At 42.5% G+C, this 20,926-nt stretch overlaps 1 protein-coding gene across 4 annotated transcripts in view; it reads right to left on the reverse strand.

Annotated features, from left to right (window-relative positions):
- lyst (lysosomal trafficking regulator) overlaps positions 1-20,926 on the reverse strand; it is a 291,632-nt gene that overhangs the window by 195,137 nt on the left and 75,569 nt on the right. For all 4 annotated transcript variants that reach the window (XM_072251045.1, XM_072251047.1, XM_072251049.1 and 1 more), the window contains one exon: positions 9,551-9,749. In XM_072251045.1, the coding sequence (XP_072107146.1) occupies positions 9,551-9,749 (199 nt within the window). The remainder of the gene's footprint in view (positions 1-9,550; positions 9,750-20,926) is intronic.

Genomic DNA, 20,926 nt, shown 5'->3' on the forward strand with positions numbered 1-20,926 from the left:
AGCAGGGGCTAAGCCCATAGCATTGTGATACACCTGTGCTGACGGTGATTGTGGAGGAGATGCTGTTGCCAACCATAACAGACCGGGATATGCAAGTAAAGAAACTAAGGATCCAGTTGCACCTAGGCCTTGGAGCTTATTGACTAATTTTGAGGGTATAATTACTGAATGCCAAGCTGTAGTCAATGGAGAGCATACTGAGGTATGTATCTTCACTATCTAGTTTTAAAGGGTTGAGTGAAGAACCAATAAAATGATATCAACTATTGACTTGTTGTGATTGTTGGGAAACTGGAACAGATCCAAGTCATTCATCAGACAAGAGTTGATATGTTTCATCACCAATCTGTCAAAGCACTTCATCACAGTGTAAATGCTATTGAACGATAGTCATTGAGGGAGGTTACTAGTTCTTCTTAGGCACCAGTATAATTGAAGCCTGCTTGATTCAAGTGGGTACCTCAGATTGATGAAGTGAGAAGTTAAAGATTTCAGTGAACACTCCAGGTCCTCAGTAGTTGGTGAGGTATTCCGTTTGGGCCGGATGCTTTCATTGGGTACACCCTCCTGAAGGATGCTCTCACATCAGCCTCAGACTGAAACCACAGGGTCATCAGGGACTGTGGAAATATGTGAAGGTACCTCCATGTGTTGACAAAGCAAGCCCAAAAGGCATTGCGCTCATCTGGGAGTGAAACCTTCTTGTCACCTGTGCCACTTAGTTTTACTTTGTGGGAGGTGATGACATTCAAGTCCTGCCACAACTGTCAAGCTTCCTTCAGCAATTCAAGTTTGGTCCAGAGATGCCACTTCGCTTGTAAAATGGCTTTCCAGAGATTGTACCTTGACCCCTTGTATCTTACTTGGTTGCCAGACCTCAATACCACTGATCTGGCACTCAGCAGATTGGAGATCTCTTAATCTATCCAGGGCATTTGGTCAGAGAAAAGACTCTGAATGATTTTCTGGGGACACACTTGCCTACAACAACTGTGGTGTATTAGTTCAGATCCTCTGATGAATGTTTGAACACGGCCCAGTCCACTGACTCGAAGCAATCCCATAGCCACTCCTCTGCCTCTCATAACCATCTCTTTGTTGTCCTTACCTCTGGAGTCTTGCTCTTTAGCTTCTGCATATATGCAGGTAAGAGAACAGCCAGATAGGATTTCATAAAATGTGGTCTAGGGATGGAACGGTGGATATTGCAAATCCTCATATAACAGTGGTCGAGTGTGTTAGGACCCCTTGTGGTACAGGTGAGATGTTGATGATTATTGGGCAGAGATTTCTCATAACTATCTTTGGATCGCAGTTCCACAACAGAACTCCAGGTTATCATTTCCCATTAATCCCATAATCTTTGGAGGTCTTTTCGTCACAACCACACAGAGCTGGTTCAACCTTCTTCCCAAGCAAGACTATCATTACGGCATTAAATTATTTTGATCTATCCAGTTCTTCATCAGAACCATCTTCCCCACCCCCACTCCATTTTCAATCCAATTTTGTGTCTCCCTATCTATAAATCCAGTTCCAACGGTTTCCAGTTTTCTGCTCCACAATTTTATTTTCATATTAATACAAAAATATTTTCTATTTTCCATTCCATTTATATCTCCACTGCCACCAATATACATTGAAGGTCCTTGACAGGATTATTCTCTGAATGCAAACTTAACCAGACTTCTGCCACCACCACCTTCCTCCATTTGGCTGAGCTTGATTTCACAATGAATAACTTCTTTAGAGGCCATTCACTTCCTCCAAATAACAAAGCCTGCAAAGGTCCAAACTGTAACCTTCTTTGCGGGCTGTATGGCATATCTTTACTTCATTTCAGCTTAGGCATTTTCCAGTTCAATGTTGAATGCATCACTGTCACTTCCTAGACTACAACTGAAATTAGAAAATATCAACAGGAATTCTGCAGATGCTGGAAATTCAAGCAACACACATCAAAGTTGCTGGTGAACGCAGCAGGCCAGGCAGCATCTGTAGGAAGAGGTGCAGTCGACGTTTCAGGCCGAGACCCTTCATCAGGACACAGATGATATCATTAACTTTACTGACAATTTCCATTTTTATCTGGACTTGAGAAGGTCAAATGGCTAATATTTTCTTTTCCAAATTTTAGAAAAGAGACAAGCTTCCATTATGAGCCCACCAACTCCTACAACTAGCATGACTACACTTACACCTACTATGCTTCATGTAAAGACCCCATTCCATTTCCTCAGATTATTCTGAAAGTTTCTTCAGTTTCTTCTGATAAGGCCCTGGACACTCTTCTCAGAATTCTCTCATCTTTTCTGCTCCCACTGTAGGTTTCTCCTCAAGGGTCTTCTACAGCATCTATCCCCACATTCAGCAGATGATTCTTTAACATTTCATACTTAAGAGAATTATAGAAAAGTATACTACAGAAATAGGCCTTTAGGCCCATATAGTCCATGCCAAAAAAAAATTGAACTGCCAACTCCTATCAACCTGCACTGTGACCATAGCCCACCATACCCCTACCATCCAGGTATTGTACCTATCCAAATTTCTCTTAAAAATTGAAATCGAGCTTGCATACACCACTTGCACCAGCAGCTTGTTCCAAACTCTAACCCCGAGTGGTTTCCCCTCATGTTCCCCTTAAACTTTTTACTTTACACCCTTAACCCATAACCTCTAACTGTAGTCCCACCTAACCTCAGTGGAAAAAGCCTATTCCCTATCCTTTCCTGTGGTAGTCCACAAGTCACAGGCCTCCAGGCGGAGAGGCAACTATCTACTATCACTCTGTGGCTTCTCACACAAAGCCAATGTCTAATCCAAATTATTACCTCATCCTGAGTGCCAAGTGACTGAAACTTCCTGACCAAGCTCCTGTGCGGGACTTTGTCAAAAATCCATTTTAACAACACCTACTGCCTTGCCTTCATCCTGGTAGCTTCCTCAAAAAACTCTCTAGGATTGGTTAGACACAACCTACCATGCACAAAGCCATAGTGACTATCCCTAATCAGTTCCTGTCTATCCAAGCAACACACACAAAAAATGCTGGTGAATGCAGCAGGCCAGGCAGCATCTATAGGAAGAAGTACAGTCGATGTTTCAGGCCAAGACCCTTCGTAAGGACTAACTGAAAGAAGAGATAGTAAGAGATTACGATAGTAAGAGATAGTAAGAAACTAAAGGTGTAGCCATGGGCACCCGTATGGGTCCCAGCTATGCCTGTCTTTTTGTTGGCTTTGTGGAACAATCTATGTTCAAAGCCTATACTGGTATCTGTCCTCCACTTTTCCTTCGCTACATCGCCGAATGCATTGGCGCCGCTTCCTGTATGCATGCTGAGCTCGTTGACTTCATTAACTTTGCCTCCAACTTTCACCCTGCCCTCAAGTTTACCTGATCCATTTCTGACACCTCCCTCCCCTTTCTAGATCTTTCTGTCTCTATCTCCCGAGACAGCTTATCTACTGATGTCTACTATAAACCTATGGACTCTCACAGCTACCTGGGCTATTCCTCATCCCCCATCTCTTGCAAAAATGCCATCCCCTTCTCGCAATTCCTCCGTCTCCACCACATCTGCTCTCAGGATGAGGCTTTTCATTCCACGACGAAGGAGATGTCCTTTTTTTTAAAGAAAGGGGCTTCCCTTCCTCCACCATCAACTCTGCTCTCAAACTCACATCTGCTCTCACCCATCCTCCTGCCACCCCACTAGGAATAGGGTTCCCCTTGTCCTCACCTACCACCCCACCAGCTTCCGGGTCCAACATACAATTCTCCGTAACTTCCGCCACCTCTAACGGGATCCCACCACTAAGCACATCTTTCCCTTTCCCCTTCTCTCTGCTTTCCGCAGGGATCGCTCCCTACGCGACTCCCTTGTCCATTCGTCCTCTTCATCCCTTCCCACCAATCTCCCTCTCAGCACTTATCCTTGTAAGCGGAACAAGTGCTACACATGCCCTTACACTTCCTCCCTCACCATCATTCAGGGCCCCAGACAATCCTTCCAGGTGAGGCAACATTTCACCTGTGAGTCAGCTGGGGTGATATACTGTGTCCGGTGCTCCCAATGCGGCCTTCTATATATTGGTGAGACTGGGCGCAGGTTGGGAGACCATTTCACTGAACACCTATGCTCTGTCCGCCAGAGAAAGCAGGGCCTCCCGGTGGCCACACATTTTAATTTCATGTCCCATTCCCATTCTGATATGTCTATCGACTGCCTCTTCTACTGTCAAGATGAAGCCACACTCAGGTTGGAGGAACACCACCTTATAATCCGTCTGGGTAGCCTCCAACCTGACAGCATGAACATTAACTTCTCTAACTTCTGTTAATGCCCCACCTCCCCTTCGTACCCAATCCGTTAATTATTTGTCATTAATTTTTTTTTCTCTCCTTTTTCTCCCTCTGTCCCTCTCACTATACCCCTTGCCCATCCTCTGGGTTTCCTCCTCCCCCTTTCTTTCTCCCTAAGCCTCCCGTCCCATGATCCTCTCCCTTCTCCAGCCTCATATCCCTTTTGCCAATCAACCCTCCAGCTCTTAGCTCCATCCCTCCCCCTCCTGTCTTCTCCTATCATTCTGGATCTCCCCCTCCCCCTCTCTAATCTCTTACTATCTCTTCTTTCAGTTAGTCCTGACAAAGGGTCTCGGCCCGAAACGTCGACTGTACCTCTTCCTATAGATACTGCCTGGCCTGCTGTGTTCACCAGCATTTTTTGTGTGCATTGCTTGAAATTCCAGCATCTGCAGATTTCCTCATGTTTGCCTGTCTATCCAAATACTCATATCTGGTCCCTTAGAATACCTTCCCATAACTTCCGCACTACTAATGTCAGGCTCACCAGCCTAAAATTCCCTGGTTTATTTTTAGAGATTTTCTTCAACAGTGAAACAACACTGTCTATCCTCCAATCCTCTGGCACTTCACTTGTCACTAAGGATGATTTAAATACCTCTGCTAGGGCCCCTGCAATTTCTGCACTTGCCTCCTGCAGTGCGCAAGAGAACACCTTGTCAGGCCCTAGGAATTTATCCACCCTACTTTCCCTCCTCCTATAAAACCTGTATAAAGTTCATGACCTCACTTCTATAGACTCTGTTTGTCTCTGAGTAAATACAGATGCAAAAAATCCATTTAAGATCTCCCTCATTTCTTTTGGCTCCACACGTGGATTACCATTCTGATCTTCCAAAGCACCAATTTTGTTCCTTACAATCTTTTTGCTTTTCACATATCTGTAGAATCCCTTAGGGATTTTCTTTCACCTTGCCTGTGAGGGCAACCTCATGTTTTCTTTTAGCCCTCCTGATTTCTTTCAGCATTCTCTTGCATTTTTTAATCTCCATAAGCACCACATTTGTTCCTACCTGCAATGCATCTCAGAATCAGGTTTATTATCACTGACATGTGATGTGAAATCTGTTAACTTAGCAGCAACAGTTCAATGCAATACATAATACAGAAGAGAAAAAAATAAACATAATAATAAATAAGTAAATCAATTACAATATATGTATATTGAATAGATTAAAAAGCGTGCAATAACAGAAGTACTGTATATTAAAAAAGTGAAGTAATGTCCAAGGGTTCAATGTCCATTTAGGAACCGGATGGCAGAGGGGAAGAAGCTGTTCCTGAATCACTGAGTGTGTGCCTTCAGGCTTCTGTACCTCCTACCTGATGGTAACAGTGAGAAAAGGGCATGCCCTGGGTGCTGGAGGTCCTTAATATGGACGCTGCCTTTCTGAGACACCGCTCTCTGAAGATGTCCTGGTTATTTTGCAGGCTAGTACCCAAGATGGAGCAGACTAGATTTACAACCTTCTGCAGCTTCTATCAGTCCTGTGCAGTAGCCCCTCCCATACCAGACAGTGATGCAGCCTGTCAGAATGCTCTCCACGATACATCTATAGAAGTTTTTGAGTGTATTTGTTGACATGTCAAATCTCCTTTATTTCTTAACCAAAGCCTCAATATCTCTTGAAAACCAAGGATCCCTACATCTGTTATCTTTACCTTTGACTGTTAGGTGGTCTGTAATGCAGCCCCATTAACGTGATCATAGATTTCCTATTACTCAGTTCCACCATACACCTCGCTAGACAAGTTCTCCAGTCTGTCCTGACTGACCACTGCCATGACATTTTCCCTGTCCAGTAGGACCACCACCACTCCTTTAATCCTTACCACTCTGTCGCATCTAAATCAATGGAACCCCGGAATATTGAGCTGTCAGTCCTGCCCCTCCTGCAACCAAATCTCACTAATGGCTACAATTAATTCCAGCTGTTGATCCATACCCTAAGCTCATCTGCCTTTCCTACAATATTTCTTGCATTGAAATATATGCAGCTCAGGACACGAGTTGCACCATGCTCAACCTTTTGATTCCTCACTTTGTCTGACGTCTTAACATCTGTCTCCACAACCTCTCCACCATCTGTTCTGGCACTTTGGCTCCCATCCCCCTGCAGCTCTAGTTTAAACAACCACTCCCTGCACCCCCGTGCAGCACCAACAAACCTTCTCACTAGGATATTAATCCCCTTCCAGTTCAGGTGCAAACTGTCTCCTCTGTACAGATCCTACCTTCCCTTGCATAATGGCACAGCTCCAATCAGACTACTGCAAGGTAGATCTCTCTGGGATTGTCTGACTCTTCCATCTTCAGCAAAATTATTTACCTTCTCACAACACCTTCCTATAGCAGCTGCAACACGATTCCTTTTACATTCTCCTTTTCTATTCAGCTCATATGAATTATATTCTTTCAGGCATAAAGCTGAATTCAACAATTTCAGATGATCAATTTTTCCATATCGAATTTCCGATATTATTATTCCCTCCAGATTATTTCAGAGAAGGCTTCTATTTCTCCCATTTCCAACTGATTTAGCTCAATCTTTTAATCCCTTATCCTATTATTATCCTCTTTGCCTTGCATCATCATATTTTGCCATTAATCTCTCCCATCTCCCTCTGTATTACAGACTTTACCTCCCATCTTCCTTTACTCTGAATCTTCCATAAAACATAGCAGCAGAATTAGGCCATTCAGTCCACTGTCTGCTCTGCTATTCCATCATGGCTGATTTAGTAATCCTCCTAACCCTTCTCTTCAGCCTTCTCCCCATAACCTTTGACACACTTATTAATCAAGAATCTATCAACCTTGGCATTAAATGTACCAAATGACTTGGCCTCCACAGCAGTCTCTGGCAATGAATTACACAGATTCACCACTTACTGGCTAAAGAAATTCCTCCTCATCTCTGTTCTAAAGGGACACTCTAAAGGGTGTGCCCTCAGGTGCTAGACTCACCCACTATAGGAAACATCCTCTTCAATCAACTCTATCTAGGCCTTTCAATATTCAATAGGATTCAGTAAGATCCTCCACCATTCTTCTAAACTCCAGCAAGGGCTACGGTAGGAAACTTTGTCACATGGAGTGAGCAGAATTATCTGCTTAATGTGAAAAAGGAGCTGGTGGTAGACCTGAGGAGAGCTAAGGTACCGGTGACCCCTGTTTCCATCCAGGGGGTCAGTGTGGACATGGTGGAGGATTACAAATACCTGGGGATACGAATTGACAATAAACTGGACTGGTCAAAGAGCACTGAGGCTGTCTACAAGAAGGGTCAGAGGGTCGGAGACTGAGGTCCTTTAACATCTGCCGGACGATGCTGAGGATGTTCTACGAGTCTGTGGTGGCCAGTGCGATCATGTTTGCTGTTTTGTGCTGGGGCAGCAGGCTGAGGGTAGCAGTCACCAACAGAATCAACAAACTCATTCATAAGGCCAGTGATGTTGTGGGGATGGAACTGGACTCTCTCACGGTGGTGTCTGAAAAGAGGATGCTGTCCAAGTTGCATGCCATCTTGGACAACGTCTCCCATCCACTACATAATGTACTGGTTGGGCACAGGAGTACATTCAGCCAGAGACTCATTCCACGGAGATGCAGCACAGAGCGTCATAGGAAGTCATTCCTGCCTATGGCCATCAAACTTTACAACTCCTCCCTTGGAGGGTCAGACACCCTGAGCCAACAGGCTGGTCCTGGACTTATTTCCTGGCATAATTTACATATTACTATTTAACTATTTATGGTTTTATTACTATTTAATTATTTATGGTGCAACTGTAATGAAAACCAATTTCCCCCGGGATCAATAAAGTATGACTACGACGAAGTACAAGCCCAGAGCCAAATGCTCCTCATACAATACTCTTTCATTACTTTTATCCTAACCCTTACATTAAGACTTCTTGCATATCTCTAGTTTTTTGACCCAATTCTAATGAAAGACAAAACTTAAACCACATCTCTCTTCACAAGTGCTGCCTCACATTCTTTCTCTCTTGATATACTTCTTAGTAAATCTCGAGTTTTTGAAAGATAAACATTTTTCTCCACTTAATTCCACTTGAATCTCCACCACTTCCTCAAACATAACACAAAAAAAGAATCAGTGAGCACCTGCAACATTTACATTTATCATCATAAGGTAATATTTGATTTAGGTTACTGCCACTATCACATGCCTTTGAAGCAATACATACTGCCATTCCACATTCTACATGCTCTTCACTGTAGAACAAAGACGTCATCTTGGCTTACTGGCTTGCAAGATCAATTCAACAAAATTGCAGTAAACTGCAGTCTCCAAAAATTCACACTGTTCAAATTAATTACCACCTATAATGAAAAGTCTTTCTAGCATTCAGAATGTGTGTAATTATCTTAAGAGAGACAGTAATAAAATATTCATCAATTTTCAGTAATTTGTACCATTGAGCGATGTAAAGCATGTATCCTCATTTCTTATCCATCAGGTTTAAATCGATAACCTCTATTTCTACCACCCTTGCACGTCTCAAATAGTCTGAGGTAACAAACTCCATTCCCTTCAGCATTTAAGTAACTCATTGCATTTAAACTTTAAGTAAATAGCTCTAGCTCAGATAGCTTAGCATTTAATTTTGGAAAGAACCACCTTTAAATCTGCCATTATTCTGATTCTCTACACCTCAATATCCCATGTTCCAAATACCCACTGAATAAAATAAGTCTTTCTGACAAACAAAGCACTTAAAATGAGCTGGTATCAGAATTCAAGCATAAAAGGTACAAATTGGTGTATAAAAATGAATCCATTCAGAAAATCACATCCATTTTAAAATCTTAAATGCCTTTATGTCTACAATTTCATTTGTCAGGTCAGTTTAAATAATTATCAATCATGTATATATTTAGGACTCGGCGGCAGGAAATATAGTACTTTCCACTTAAGAAGCACACACAGGATAAAAAGGGAAGCAGGTGTCCTGAGAGACTGATATGATTGCAGCAAACTCTTAGAATGAATCATTTAACATTAATTTTTTTTTGAGATGATTGAGCCATTGCAGATTTTCTCAAATTCGCTAAGATACCAAAAAATCATGCCAGATTCAAAAGAACTTTTTGATGTTTAGTTTGGAGTAGAATGCATAAATCATACCATTACAAAGAAATAAATAAGTACAGTACCTGATCAACAATGGAATCCAGTGTACTTAGGAGTAGGAATCCTCGACCTCGAACTAGATATTCACCCAATGCAACCATGTGGCTTTCTTCCTCCTCCTCCTCCTTGTTCTCAGACCTCTGAGACACAGCATTACAAAGCTGGTGCACATCTGTCAGGAATTCTCGCGCTAACGTGTTACAGGCACTGCTCATGTCTGAGCTGTGGAAAGAAGTAAACCTGTTAGAACATTTTAAAAGCAGACAACATTGCAATCCCCTTCATTCAACTTTCAAGATAATCTTACACATTGCTGCAGTACTTGGATAATGGATCCTCAATAGTGATTACAAAAGCCAAATTTTAGAACTAGCTATACAATTGATAAGCCTGCCTCTCAAGCACATGCAAAATTGAAATAAAATTAATTTTAGAGTTTAGGTTATTCACAAATTACACATAACTATATATCAAAATATATACCCACTTTACTTAAACATTTTACACGTCATACACAAAAGTCATCTCATATATTAAAGAGTTAAACATTTAATCCTGCACATTATCCCAGGAATCTTGTTTCACTGCAAATGTTTAAAAGCTCCTACATGGATCTTGAAAGTTGTCATTTGAGTCAATTACTGAAATCCTCCAACCACCCTAGACCACACAGATATGAACAGATGGAAGTGCTAAATTCAGAAATGTTGAACCCTCGTGGCATCATGTGATATCACATGGACAATCTCCATCACATAGAAGTTTTTTATATTACAGCATATAACTAGCTTACTGTTTCAACCATGCTTGATAATTGATTTAGTACAAAGTCAACTTGTGCTATTTGGTGCTTAACAGTTTTGGTTATAAATTGTGAAGATTTTATGAAACATATACCAAGATCCTAGAGAAACTATTTGAATATAGTAAAGATTTCTAAGGGTATTAACTCTAGGTTTGTGTGAGTATTCAAAATAGGCTCAACACAGAAGGCAACATGAATACCTGCAACATATAAAGAGATTGTTAATAATGTCAGAATATCTCCAAAGTAGTTGACCAATTAGATATGATATCCTCAAATTACTAACAGCTAAAAGCAATACAGTTAACTATATAACAATTGAGCAAGGAAACTGCACAAAATATACTGCCAGTAATTTGTTTACATATGTGAAATCTACTTCGCGTGCCTTCTATTTTATGAAGAATTCAATTAGTTTCACTCAATTATAACTTTTATGATGCTTAACTGAAACTGACAGCAGAGTTTTTCACAAATTGCTTTAGTTCCTCTAGGTCTGAACAAGAACAAGGGTTATTTGATGGAGTGGGTAATTTTCAATAATATATTCCTCTTTCTGTTTGCAAGGGGCAGTAGATAATCAGTTCTGGTGAAGATTTGCACTTTTTCTGAGACAGAAGCGATTCTGCGGATGCTGGAAATCCAGAGTCATACATTGAAAATGCAGGAGGAACTCAGCAGGTCGGTCAGCATCTTTGAAAAGAAATAAGCACTTGATGTTTTGGGCCGGAACCCTTCAACAGGTCTCGACCCAAATATCAACTATTTATTCCTTTCCATAGATCAGAATCAGAATCAGGTTTAATATTACTGGCAAATGTCATAGAATTTGTTTTCTTTGCGGCAGCATACAATAGTAGTAGAAAAAAACTTGAATTAAGGAATGTACGCATAGATATAAAATAGTTAAGTTAAATAAGCAGTACAAAAGGAGAAATAAAAAAGAAGTGAGGGAGCATTCATGGTTTCAATGCCCATTCAAAATTGGATGGCAGGGAAGAAGTTGTTGTTCCTGAATCATGTGCGTGCCTTCACATTCTGTACCTTGGTAGCAATGAGAACAAGGCATGACCTGGGTGATGGGGGTCCTTCATGATGGATGCCACCTTTTTGAGACATAGCTCTTTGAAGATGTCCTGGATACAATGGAAGCTAGTGCCCATGATGGAGCTGACTAAGTTTACAACTCTCTGCAGCTTATTTTGATCCTAGCTGTAGCCACACCCCTATACCAGGCAGTGATACAGCTGCTGAGAATGTTCTCCATAGTGCATCTGTAGAAATTCGCAAGCGTCTTTGGTGACGTATCAAATCTCCTCAAACTCCTAATAAAATATAGCTGCTGTCATGCCTTCTTTACAACTACATTAATATGTTGGGTCCAGGTTAAATCCTCAGAGATACTGACACCCAGGAACTTGAAATTGCACACTTTTCATTTCTGATCCTTCTATGAGGACTGGTGTGTGTTCCCTCATCTCACCCTTTCTGAAATTTACAATCAGTTCTTTGGTCTTACTGACATTGCATGCAAGGTTATTGCTGTGACACCACTCAACTAGCTGATATATCTCCCTCCTGTACGTCCTCTCGTCACCATCTGAAATTCTGCCAACAGTAGTTGTATCGTCAAACAAATTTATAGATGACATTTGAGCTGTGCCTAGCTACGCAGTCATGGGTGTAGAGAGAGTAGAGCAATGGGTTAAGAACACATCCCTGAGGTGTGCCAGTGTTAATTGTCAGCGAGGTGAAGATATTATTTTCAATCTGCAGAGATGACCCAATTTCCTCCGGCAGTTTGTACATGTTACACTTTTTCTGAGAATGTTTCAAACATTCCCTTGGCCATCCTGATAATCTTTCATCAGGACAGAGCACCTACTTTATTTTGGAAGTCTTCAATAAAGCATGAGAATGACATCGCCTACTTATCAAAGCTGATTGAGTAATTTTTAAAAATCCCAACGTACAAGGAAAAGGATCACCAACATCCAGTCACACTGAGCACTGTGAGAGGTTTGAGGATTTGATTCTTCTCATTTTCTCTACCCTGAAATGTTAACTTTACATCTCAAGCAAAAGAAAATCTGCAGATGCTGGAAATCGAAGCAATGCACAGAAAATGCTGGAGGAACTCAACAAGCTAGGCAGCATCTATGGAAAAAGAGTATAGTCGACATTTCGGGCCAAGACCCTTTATCAGCATATTTTTATTGTATATTTGTAGACATCAGGAACCCTGTAAATAAAGCACTTCTCAGACAACATCTTGCAGACACCATGAACTTGCCCAATTAATAGAAGACAGTTGAAGGTGGAGGAAGGGACACCGCTTTCTTTGAAAAAGTCCAGGGTGTCCATAAGACCATAAGATATAGGAGCAGAAGTAGGCCATTTGGGCCATCGAGTCTGCTCCGCCATTCAATCATGGGCTGATCCAATTCTTCCAGTCATCCCCACTCCCCTGCCTTCTCCCCAAACCCTTCGATGCCCTGGCTAATTAAGAACCTATCCATCTCTGCCTTAAATGCACCTAATGATTTGGCCTCCATAGCTGCTCATGGCAACAAATTCCACAGATTTACCACCCAAATTGTCCCACCCTGCTACTTGTAAAAACACCATCACCTTCTCTCAATTCCTCAATCTCCACTGCATCTGCTCTCAGGATGAAGCTTTTCATTCTAAATTGAAGGAGATGCCCTCCTTTTTCAACTAAAGGGGTTTCCCTTCCTCCACCATCAACACTGCCCTCATCCACATCTCTTCCGTTTCATGCACGTCTGCTCTCACCCCATGCTACAACCACCCTACCAAGGATAAGGTTTCCTCTTGTCTTCCTCTACCACCCTACCAGCCTCCACGTCCAGCACATAATTCTCCGAAGCATTCACCACCTCCAACGAGATCGCACCCTCAAACACAGCTTTCCCTCCCCCCCCCCCAAACTTTCTCCTTTCTGCAGGGATCACTCTCTACGTGACTCTCTTGTCCATTCATCCCTCCCCACAGATCTCCCTCCTGGCACTCATCCTTGCAAGTGGAACAAGTGCTACACCTGACCCTACATCTTCTCCCTCACGACTATTCAGGACCCTAAACAATCTTTCCAGGTGAGACTACACTTTACTTACAAGTCTGTTGGGGTCATTGACTGTGCTCGGTGCTTCCGGTGTGGCCTCCTGTATATCAGTGAGACCTGACGTAGACTGGGAGACCGCTTCGCCGAGCATCTACGCTCTGTCTGCCAGAACAAGTGGGTTCTCCCAATGGTCAGCCATTTTAATTCCACTTCCCATTCCGCTATGTCCGTCCACAGCCTCCTCCACTGTCGTGTTGAGGCCACACTTAGGTTGGAGGAACAACACCTCGTATTTCGTTTCAGTAGCCTCCAACCTGATGGCATGAACATCAATTTCTCAAACTTTCAGTAATGCCCCCACACCCCCTTCCCCATCCCTTTTTCCCTCACTCACCTTATCCCCTTGCCTGCCCATCACCTCCCTCTAGGGTTACTCCCTTTTTCTTTCTTCCATGGCCTTCTGCCTCTTTCATCAGTCAACCTCCCAGCTCTTTACTTCATCCCTCCCCCTCCAGATTTCACCTATCACCTGGTGTTTTTCTCTCCCCACCTTTTAAATCTACTCCTCAGCTTTTTTTACTCCAGTTCTGCCGAAAGGGTTCAGCCGGAAACATCAACGGTACTTTTTTCCATCAATGCTGCCTGGCCTGCTGAGTTCCTCCATTTTGTGTGTGTTGCTCGGATTTCCACCATCTGCAGATTGTCTCTTGTTTGTGATGCATTTTCCCAATTTTGCTTTCTTTGACTTTCATTGAAAATATCCTTCTTGCCAGGCTAAGGAAACTGCAAAATGCTGATCTAATTTTAATAAGACTTTGGATACTTCAATCAAATGTCTCCTTAACCTTTAAATTCCATATTAAGAAATCCAAGTCTCCTCTTTTAAATGGATTCTTTCTTCCCAGTCTTATGTTAGTAAGCAACAACTTTGTCTTCACTAGGACTGCAGCATCCTTCCTTCAGTTCAGTGCCGAAACTTTCCACAGTATTTCATCTGAACCTAATAAACGTTCCATCAACATGATCAAAATGCCCTTAGTTTAATATCCAAGCTTCTAATTATAAGGCCAAGATGTTTGCATATTTAACACATTTTTCAAATCTCTCTGTCCTTGCACCCACTTTAAAGCATTAATGAGAACTTTCTTCATACTTTATCAATATAAATTACTTCATACTTTCCTGTGTTTAATTTCATCGGCCCATGTTTTCCTGAAGCCTTTTACTATTCACGTCACTGATTACTGTTTCCAAATGCCTGCTCTCAACTTTTGAAATTAATCCCTGTACACCCCAGTCCACATTACTAGCAACTGCAGGTCTCAATACTTAACAATTGGAGAGATCACTGCACATTTATCTTCAGTCAAAAGAGATTTAACATTAGCATTGTTTCCTGTTCCTTAGCCTTTTTTAAAAAATATATATACACACAAACCACTAGTCTTTATTTCAGATGACTGCAATTTTGCCTACATGTCCACTGCAAGGTATTGAACTTTTATAACACATGCCACAGTATACAGTATTCCTGCAGTAGAGCTGGTCATTGACATGAAACATTAACTATTTCGCTCTCCACCGATGCTATCTTAATAGCTCCAGTAGATTATTTTATAGCAACACACACAAAATGCTGGGGCAGCTCTGCAGGTCAAACAACATCTATGGAGAGGAATAAACAGTCGACATTTCGAGCTGACACCCTTCATCATGGCTGGAAAGGAAGTGGGGGGGGGGAATGCCAAAATAAAAAGGTGGGGGGAGGGGAAGAAGTACAAGATAGAAGGTGATAGGTGAAGTCAAGTGTGTGGGGGAGCGGGAATTAAGTAAAAAAATTGGGAGGTGATCATTGGAAACGGCAAAGGGCTGGAGAAAATGGAACGGAGAAAAGGGAGGGAGGACGGGCACCAGTTGGAGGTGATAGGTGAGAAGAGGCAAAAGTTGCAAAATAAGGTGGGGAGAGGGGAAGAAGGACAAGATGAAGTTAGGAGCTGCCAGCCCTGATGAAGATTCTCAGCCCAAAATAGCGACTGATTATTTCTCTCATGGATCCTAACCTGACCACTGAGTCCCTCGAGCATTTTCTGTATGTTACTATGGATTTCCAGCATCTGCAGGATCTTCTGTAGTACTTTCCACTACACCTAATTATTCTTGAAACACTGGAGCCAGTTTGCATACAGCATGATCAAAATACAGTAAATGATTGGTTTTAGTGATGCTGGTTGAATATATATATTGGCCAAGATACTAGGCAAAAGTCCCCTACTCATTTGTTTAAAATTATGTTTTACATCACTGACAAAAGTAACATTTGATAGCTAGATAATGTTTCTCCCTGTCACGATTTCATAACATATCAGCAGCCAGAGATGACAAATTGAGTCGGGTTTCAATATTATTTAATATTTACATCTACTCAAAAATATAGAAAATTAAATAAACTACTTTCTTAAACAGAAGTTAACAGTGTTATGCGTTTATAGCTCCCAAACAGTCAAACTCAGAACCCATTCTCAACAAATCTTACTCAAGCACAGTCTTGAAGTGGCAGTTCAGAGAGTTCCAGAAATTCACAAAATAGTTGAGAGGAGAGACTTGTCCATTCACAGTGCAGCGACGAGGCGATCAAGATAAATTCCAAAGATTCCACGAAGAGCGATTTCACAAAGTGACTGTCACGAAATCCACACCCATGGATCATACAAAGGACAGACACGTCTCCACAATGCACAGAGTGCCGCTGATTAACCTAATCCTTTGGGTATGGGTAAGCATTAGACTTTACCCTTCTCGATCATAAGCTACTCCTGGATAGCTTGAAGACTGCGATCTTCACTCTCTCTCTCTCTTTCATTCGACTCCCTTCTCAGCAAAATGTCCACATTCCTTTTATACCGTTAGCATATGTCATAAAGTAACGCTCACAGAAACGAAACTGTGGACACAAAGTAAAACAAAACTGGGGACACGTGACACCCAAACGGAACTATGGACTCCCAGGAAACCAAAACTGTGGACACGTAACACTCTCCAACTATACGACATAAAATTGTGCTCTTGAGAAGGGACTTTTTTTGAACAGACCTTTTAGTACAGCCTACTACATCTGTGGATGTGAACTTCCCACTATTCAGGACATTTACCGTGGCAGGTGCGCAAAAAAGGGCCTGAAGGATCATTGGGAACCCAAGTCACCCCAACCACAAACAGTTCCAGCTACCATCATCTGGGAAACGGTAACGCAGTATTAAAGCCAGGACCAACAGGCTCTAGGACAGCTTCTTCCACCAGGCCATCAAACTGATTAGTTCACACTGACACAATTGTATTTCTAAGCTCTGTTCTGTTGTATATCTTACTGTACATACTACTTATTACAAATTACTATAATTTGCACATTGCACATTCAGACGAAGATGTAATGTAAAGATTTCTTACTCATGTATGTGAAGGATGTAAGAAATAAATCCAATTCAATTTAATATTGCTGTTTGGTAGAACTTAAACCAAGCAACAATAAAGGTGTAGTAACAATTCCATGACTGGAAGGTGCATGACTTGACAGAAATCATACCAAGTGGTGGTATCCCCATGCACCATTGATCCCTCTTGAGTGGAGACAAGTTGTGATTGATATTGTTGTTTTAGACTACGCGAGTAAATAAGTGCATGATGATGCACCGATGGTGATGGAGGGAGCAAACGCTTAGTGTTGTAAATGAGGAGCAGGTCAAGTGAAGTACTTTCTCCTGGAAGTTTACAAGCATCTTTAAGTATTTTTAGAGCTCCACTCATCCATGTGTGGAAATTATTCCTTCACACTGGTGGTTATACCTTGTAGATGGTGGAAAGGCATGGGGTGCCAGCAAATGAAGTCACTCACTGCAGGATATTCAGCATACGACCAACTCCTTCCTTAGAGGTCTGCCAAGATTGGGCACAACATCTAGAACTTTGAGAAACTTTTATAGACGTGTGGTGGAGAGTAAATTAACTATCTGCAGCATGATATGGAAACACCAATGCCTTGAACAGAAAATCCTACAAAAAGCAGTGGATATGGCCCCATCCATCACAGGTAAAGCCCTCCCCACCATTGAGCACACCTATTGGGAGTGTTCTCAGGAAGACAGTATCTATCATCAAAGACCTCCTCCACCCAGCCCATGCTCTCTTCTCACTGCTGCCATCAGGAATGAGATAAGGGAGCCTCAGGACCCACACCACCAGATTCAGGATCAGTTATTACCCCTCATCCATCAGGCTCTTGAACTAGAGGGGATAACTTCACTTGTCCCATCACTGAACTGTTCCCACAACCTTTGGGCTCACTTTCAAGGACTTCATCTCATGTTCTTGATATACATATTTATTCTTTTTCTTTTGTATTCGTAATTTGTCATCTTTTGCACATTGTTTATTTGTCCATCCTATTAGGTGTGGTCTTTTCATTGTTTCTATTATGTTTCTTGGATTTACTGTGTATGCCTAAAAGAACACAAATCTCAGGGTTTTAAATGGTGACATATATGTACTTTGATAATGAATTTACTTTGAACTCCTCCAACCACAGAATATGTGGCTTGCCCAGCTGTACTTTAGTTCAAAGGTGACTCCAGAACATTTATGGTTAGAAACTCAACTACAGGAATTCCCATTGAAACTCGAGGGTCAGTGGGCAGATTCCCTTGTCAGATGGCCGTTACCTGGCATGTGTGTTACATGCTATTCATCAGCACATGCCCGATATTGTCTGGGACTTGCATGGATTGTTTCATTTTCTAAAAAGCTGTAAAAGGAAATTAACACTTACAACTGATTGCAAATATCTCAATTTCAGATTTTAGGATGGAAGAAAGGTTATTGATGCAGCGGCTCAAATGGTTTGGTCTGGGGGTACTGCTGAGGCACTGTTACGTCATCCAGTACTGCAGCTTCACCAAGTCACCACTTTCATGCATGTCAACTGTTATTGCCAGCGAGTCATTCTGCACTCCTCAGTGAAGCATGTTTAATTCCCTGGTTTGACTGTAATGTCATTGTGGGATAAGTTGGGCCATAAAGTTAACAAATGTGAATAATACAATTCTGCTGCTGCCAATAGGAGCAATTATTTTTAAGCTGCTGAGTCTGTTCTGAAACATTTTCATCTTACTAAATGTATCCCATTCGGCACGGTGATAGTATACCATGACAGAACAAAGAGAATCTTCAGTAATCCAAACAGAATCACAGCCATTAGCATGCCCAACATCTTACGAAAGAGTAAAGATTTTACACTTGAGATCAAAGACATTGTCAGAACTCTTAAGAGCATTGCTATCATTGCAATTCAAATATAAAAGCCATATTTCCTCCTGCTTACTCATTTCCTCTATCCATCTTCCTTCTACCTCCTCCACCATTCCATCCTCAACCCTCTCAGCAGCAGCAATTAAAGTAGTTGACAATTTGGACCCTTCACAAGTACCAGGTAGACAGAACATAAAAGAAAAGTGATGTCACAAAGGGCACACATGTTATTATTTACATACTTCAAGAAGAGATAGTAAATTGGATTAGATATTGGCTTTGTGGGAGAAGCCAAATGGTAGTAGATAGTTGCCTCTCTGCCTGGAGGTCTGCAACAGAAGTGTGCCGTAGGGATCGGTGCTGGGTCCATTGTCGTTTGCCATCTAGATCAATGATCTGGATGATAATGTTGTTAACTGGATCAGCAAATTTGCAGATGACACAGAGATTGGGGTTGTAGTGAACAGCGTGGTAGACTGTCACCAAGTTTGCAGTGGGATCTGTACCAGGTGGAAAAATGGCAGATTGAATTTAATGCGGACAACTGCGAGGTGATCCATTTCAATAGAACCAACCAGAGTATGTGGTTGGGCTTTGAGGAGTGTGATAGAATAAAGGGATCTGGGAATACAGGTCCATAATTCGTTGAAGGTGGTGTCACAGGTAGATAGGGTCGTAAAGAAAGCTTTTGGCACAATGGCCTTCATAAATCATAGTAATCAGTAGAGGAACACACATCAAAGTTGCTGGTGAACGCAGCAGGCCAGGCAGCATCTGTAGGAAGAGGTGCAGTCGACGTTTCAGGCCAAGACCCTTCGTCAGGACTAACTGAAGGAAGAGTGAGTAAGGGATTTGAAAGTTGGAGGGGGAGGGGGAGATCCAAAATGATAGGAGAAGACAGGAGGGGGAAGGATGGAGCCAAGAGCTGGACAGGTGATAGGCAAAAGGGATACGAGAGGATCATGGGACAGAAGGTCCGGGAAAAAAGACAAGGGTGGGGGGACCCAGAGGATGGGCTATATTCAGAGTATATTCAGAGGGATAGAGGGGGAAAAAGGAGAGTGAGAGAAAGAATGTGTGCATAAAAATAAGTAACAGATGGGGTACGAGGGGGAGGTGGGGCATCAGCAGAAGTTAGAGAAGTCGATGTTCATGCCATCAGGTTGGAGGCTACCCAGACGGAATATAAGGTGTTGTTCTTCCAACCTGAATGTGGCTTCATCTTTACAGTAGAGGAGGCCGTGGATAGACATGTCAGAATGGGAATGGGATGTGGAATTAAAATGTGTGGCCACTGGGAGATCCTGCTTTCTCTGGCGGACAGAGTGTAGGTGTTCAGCAAAGCGGTCTCCCAGTCTGCGTCGGGTCTCACCAATATATAAAAGGCCACATCGGGAGCACCGGACACAGTATATCACCCCAGTCGACTCACAGGTGAAGTGTTGCCTCACCTGGAAGGACTGTTTGGGGCCCTGAATGGTGGTAAGGGAGGAAGTGTAAGGGCATGTGTAGCACTTGTTCCGCTTACACGGATAAGTGCCAGGAGGGAGATCAGTGGGGAGGGATGGGGACAAATGGACAAGGGAGTTGTGTAGGGAGCGATCCCTGCAGAATGCGGGGGGGGGGGGAGGGAAAGATGTGCTTAGTGGTGGGATCCCATTGGAGGTGGCGGAAGTTACGGAGAATAATATGTTGGACCCAGAGGCTGGTGGGGTGGTAGGTGAGGACCAGGGGAACCCTATTCCTAGTGGGGTGGCGGGAGGATGGAGTGAGAGCAGATGTACGTGAAATGGGGGAGATGCTTTTAAGAGCAGAGTTGATAGTGGAGGAAGGGAAGCCCCTTTCTTTAAAAAAGGAAGACATCTCCCTCGTCCTAGAATGAAAAGCCTCATCCTGAGAGCAGATGCGGCGGAGACGGAGGAATTGCGAGAAGGGGATGGCGTTTTTGCAAGAGACAGGGTGAGAAGAGGAATAGTCCAGATAGCTGTGAGAGTCAGTAGGCTTATAGTAGACATCAGTGGATAAGCTGTCTCCAGAGACACAGACAGAAAGATCTAGAAAGGGGAAGGAGGTGTCGGAAATGGACCAGGTAAACTTGAGGGCAGGGTGAAAGTTGGAGGCAAAGTTAATAAAGTCAACGAGTTCTGCATGGGTGCAGGAAGAGCACCAATGCAGTCGTCGATGTAGCGAAGGAAAAGTGGGGGACAGATA

Source organism: Mobula birostris, chromosome 2 (genome assembly GCF_030028105.1).
Source record: "Mobula birostris isolate sMobBir1 chromosome 2, sMobBir1.hap1, whole genome shotgun sequence".
NCBI classification, from domain to species: domain Eukaryota; kingdom Metazoa; phylum Chordata; class Chondrichthyes; order Myliobatiformes; family Myliobatidae; genus Mobula; species Mobula birostris.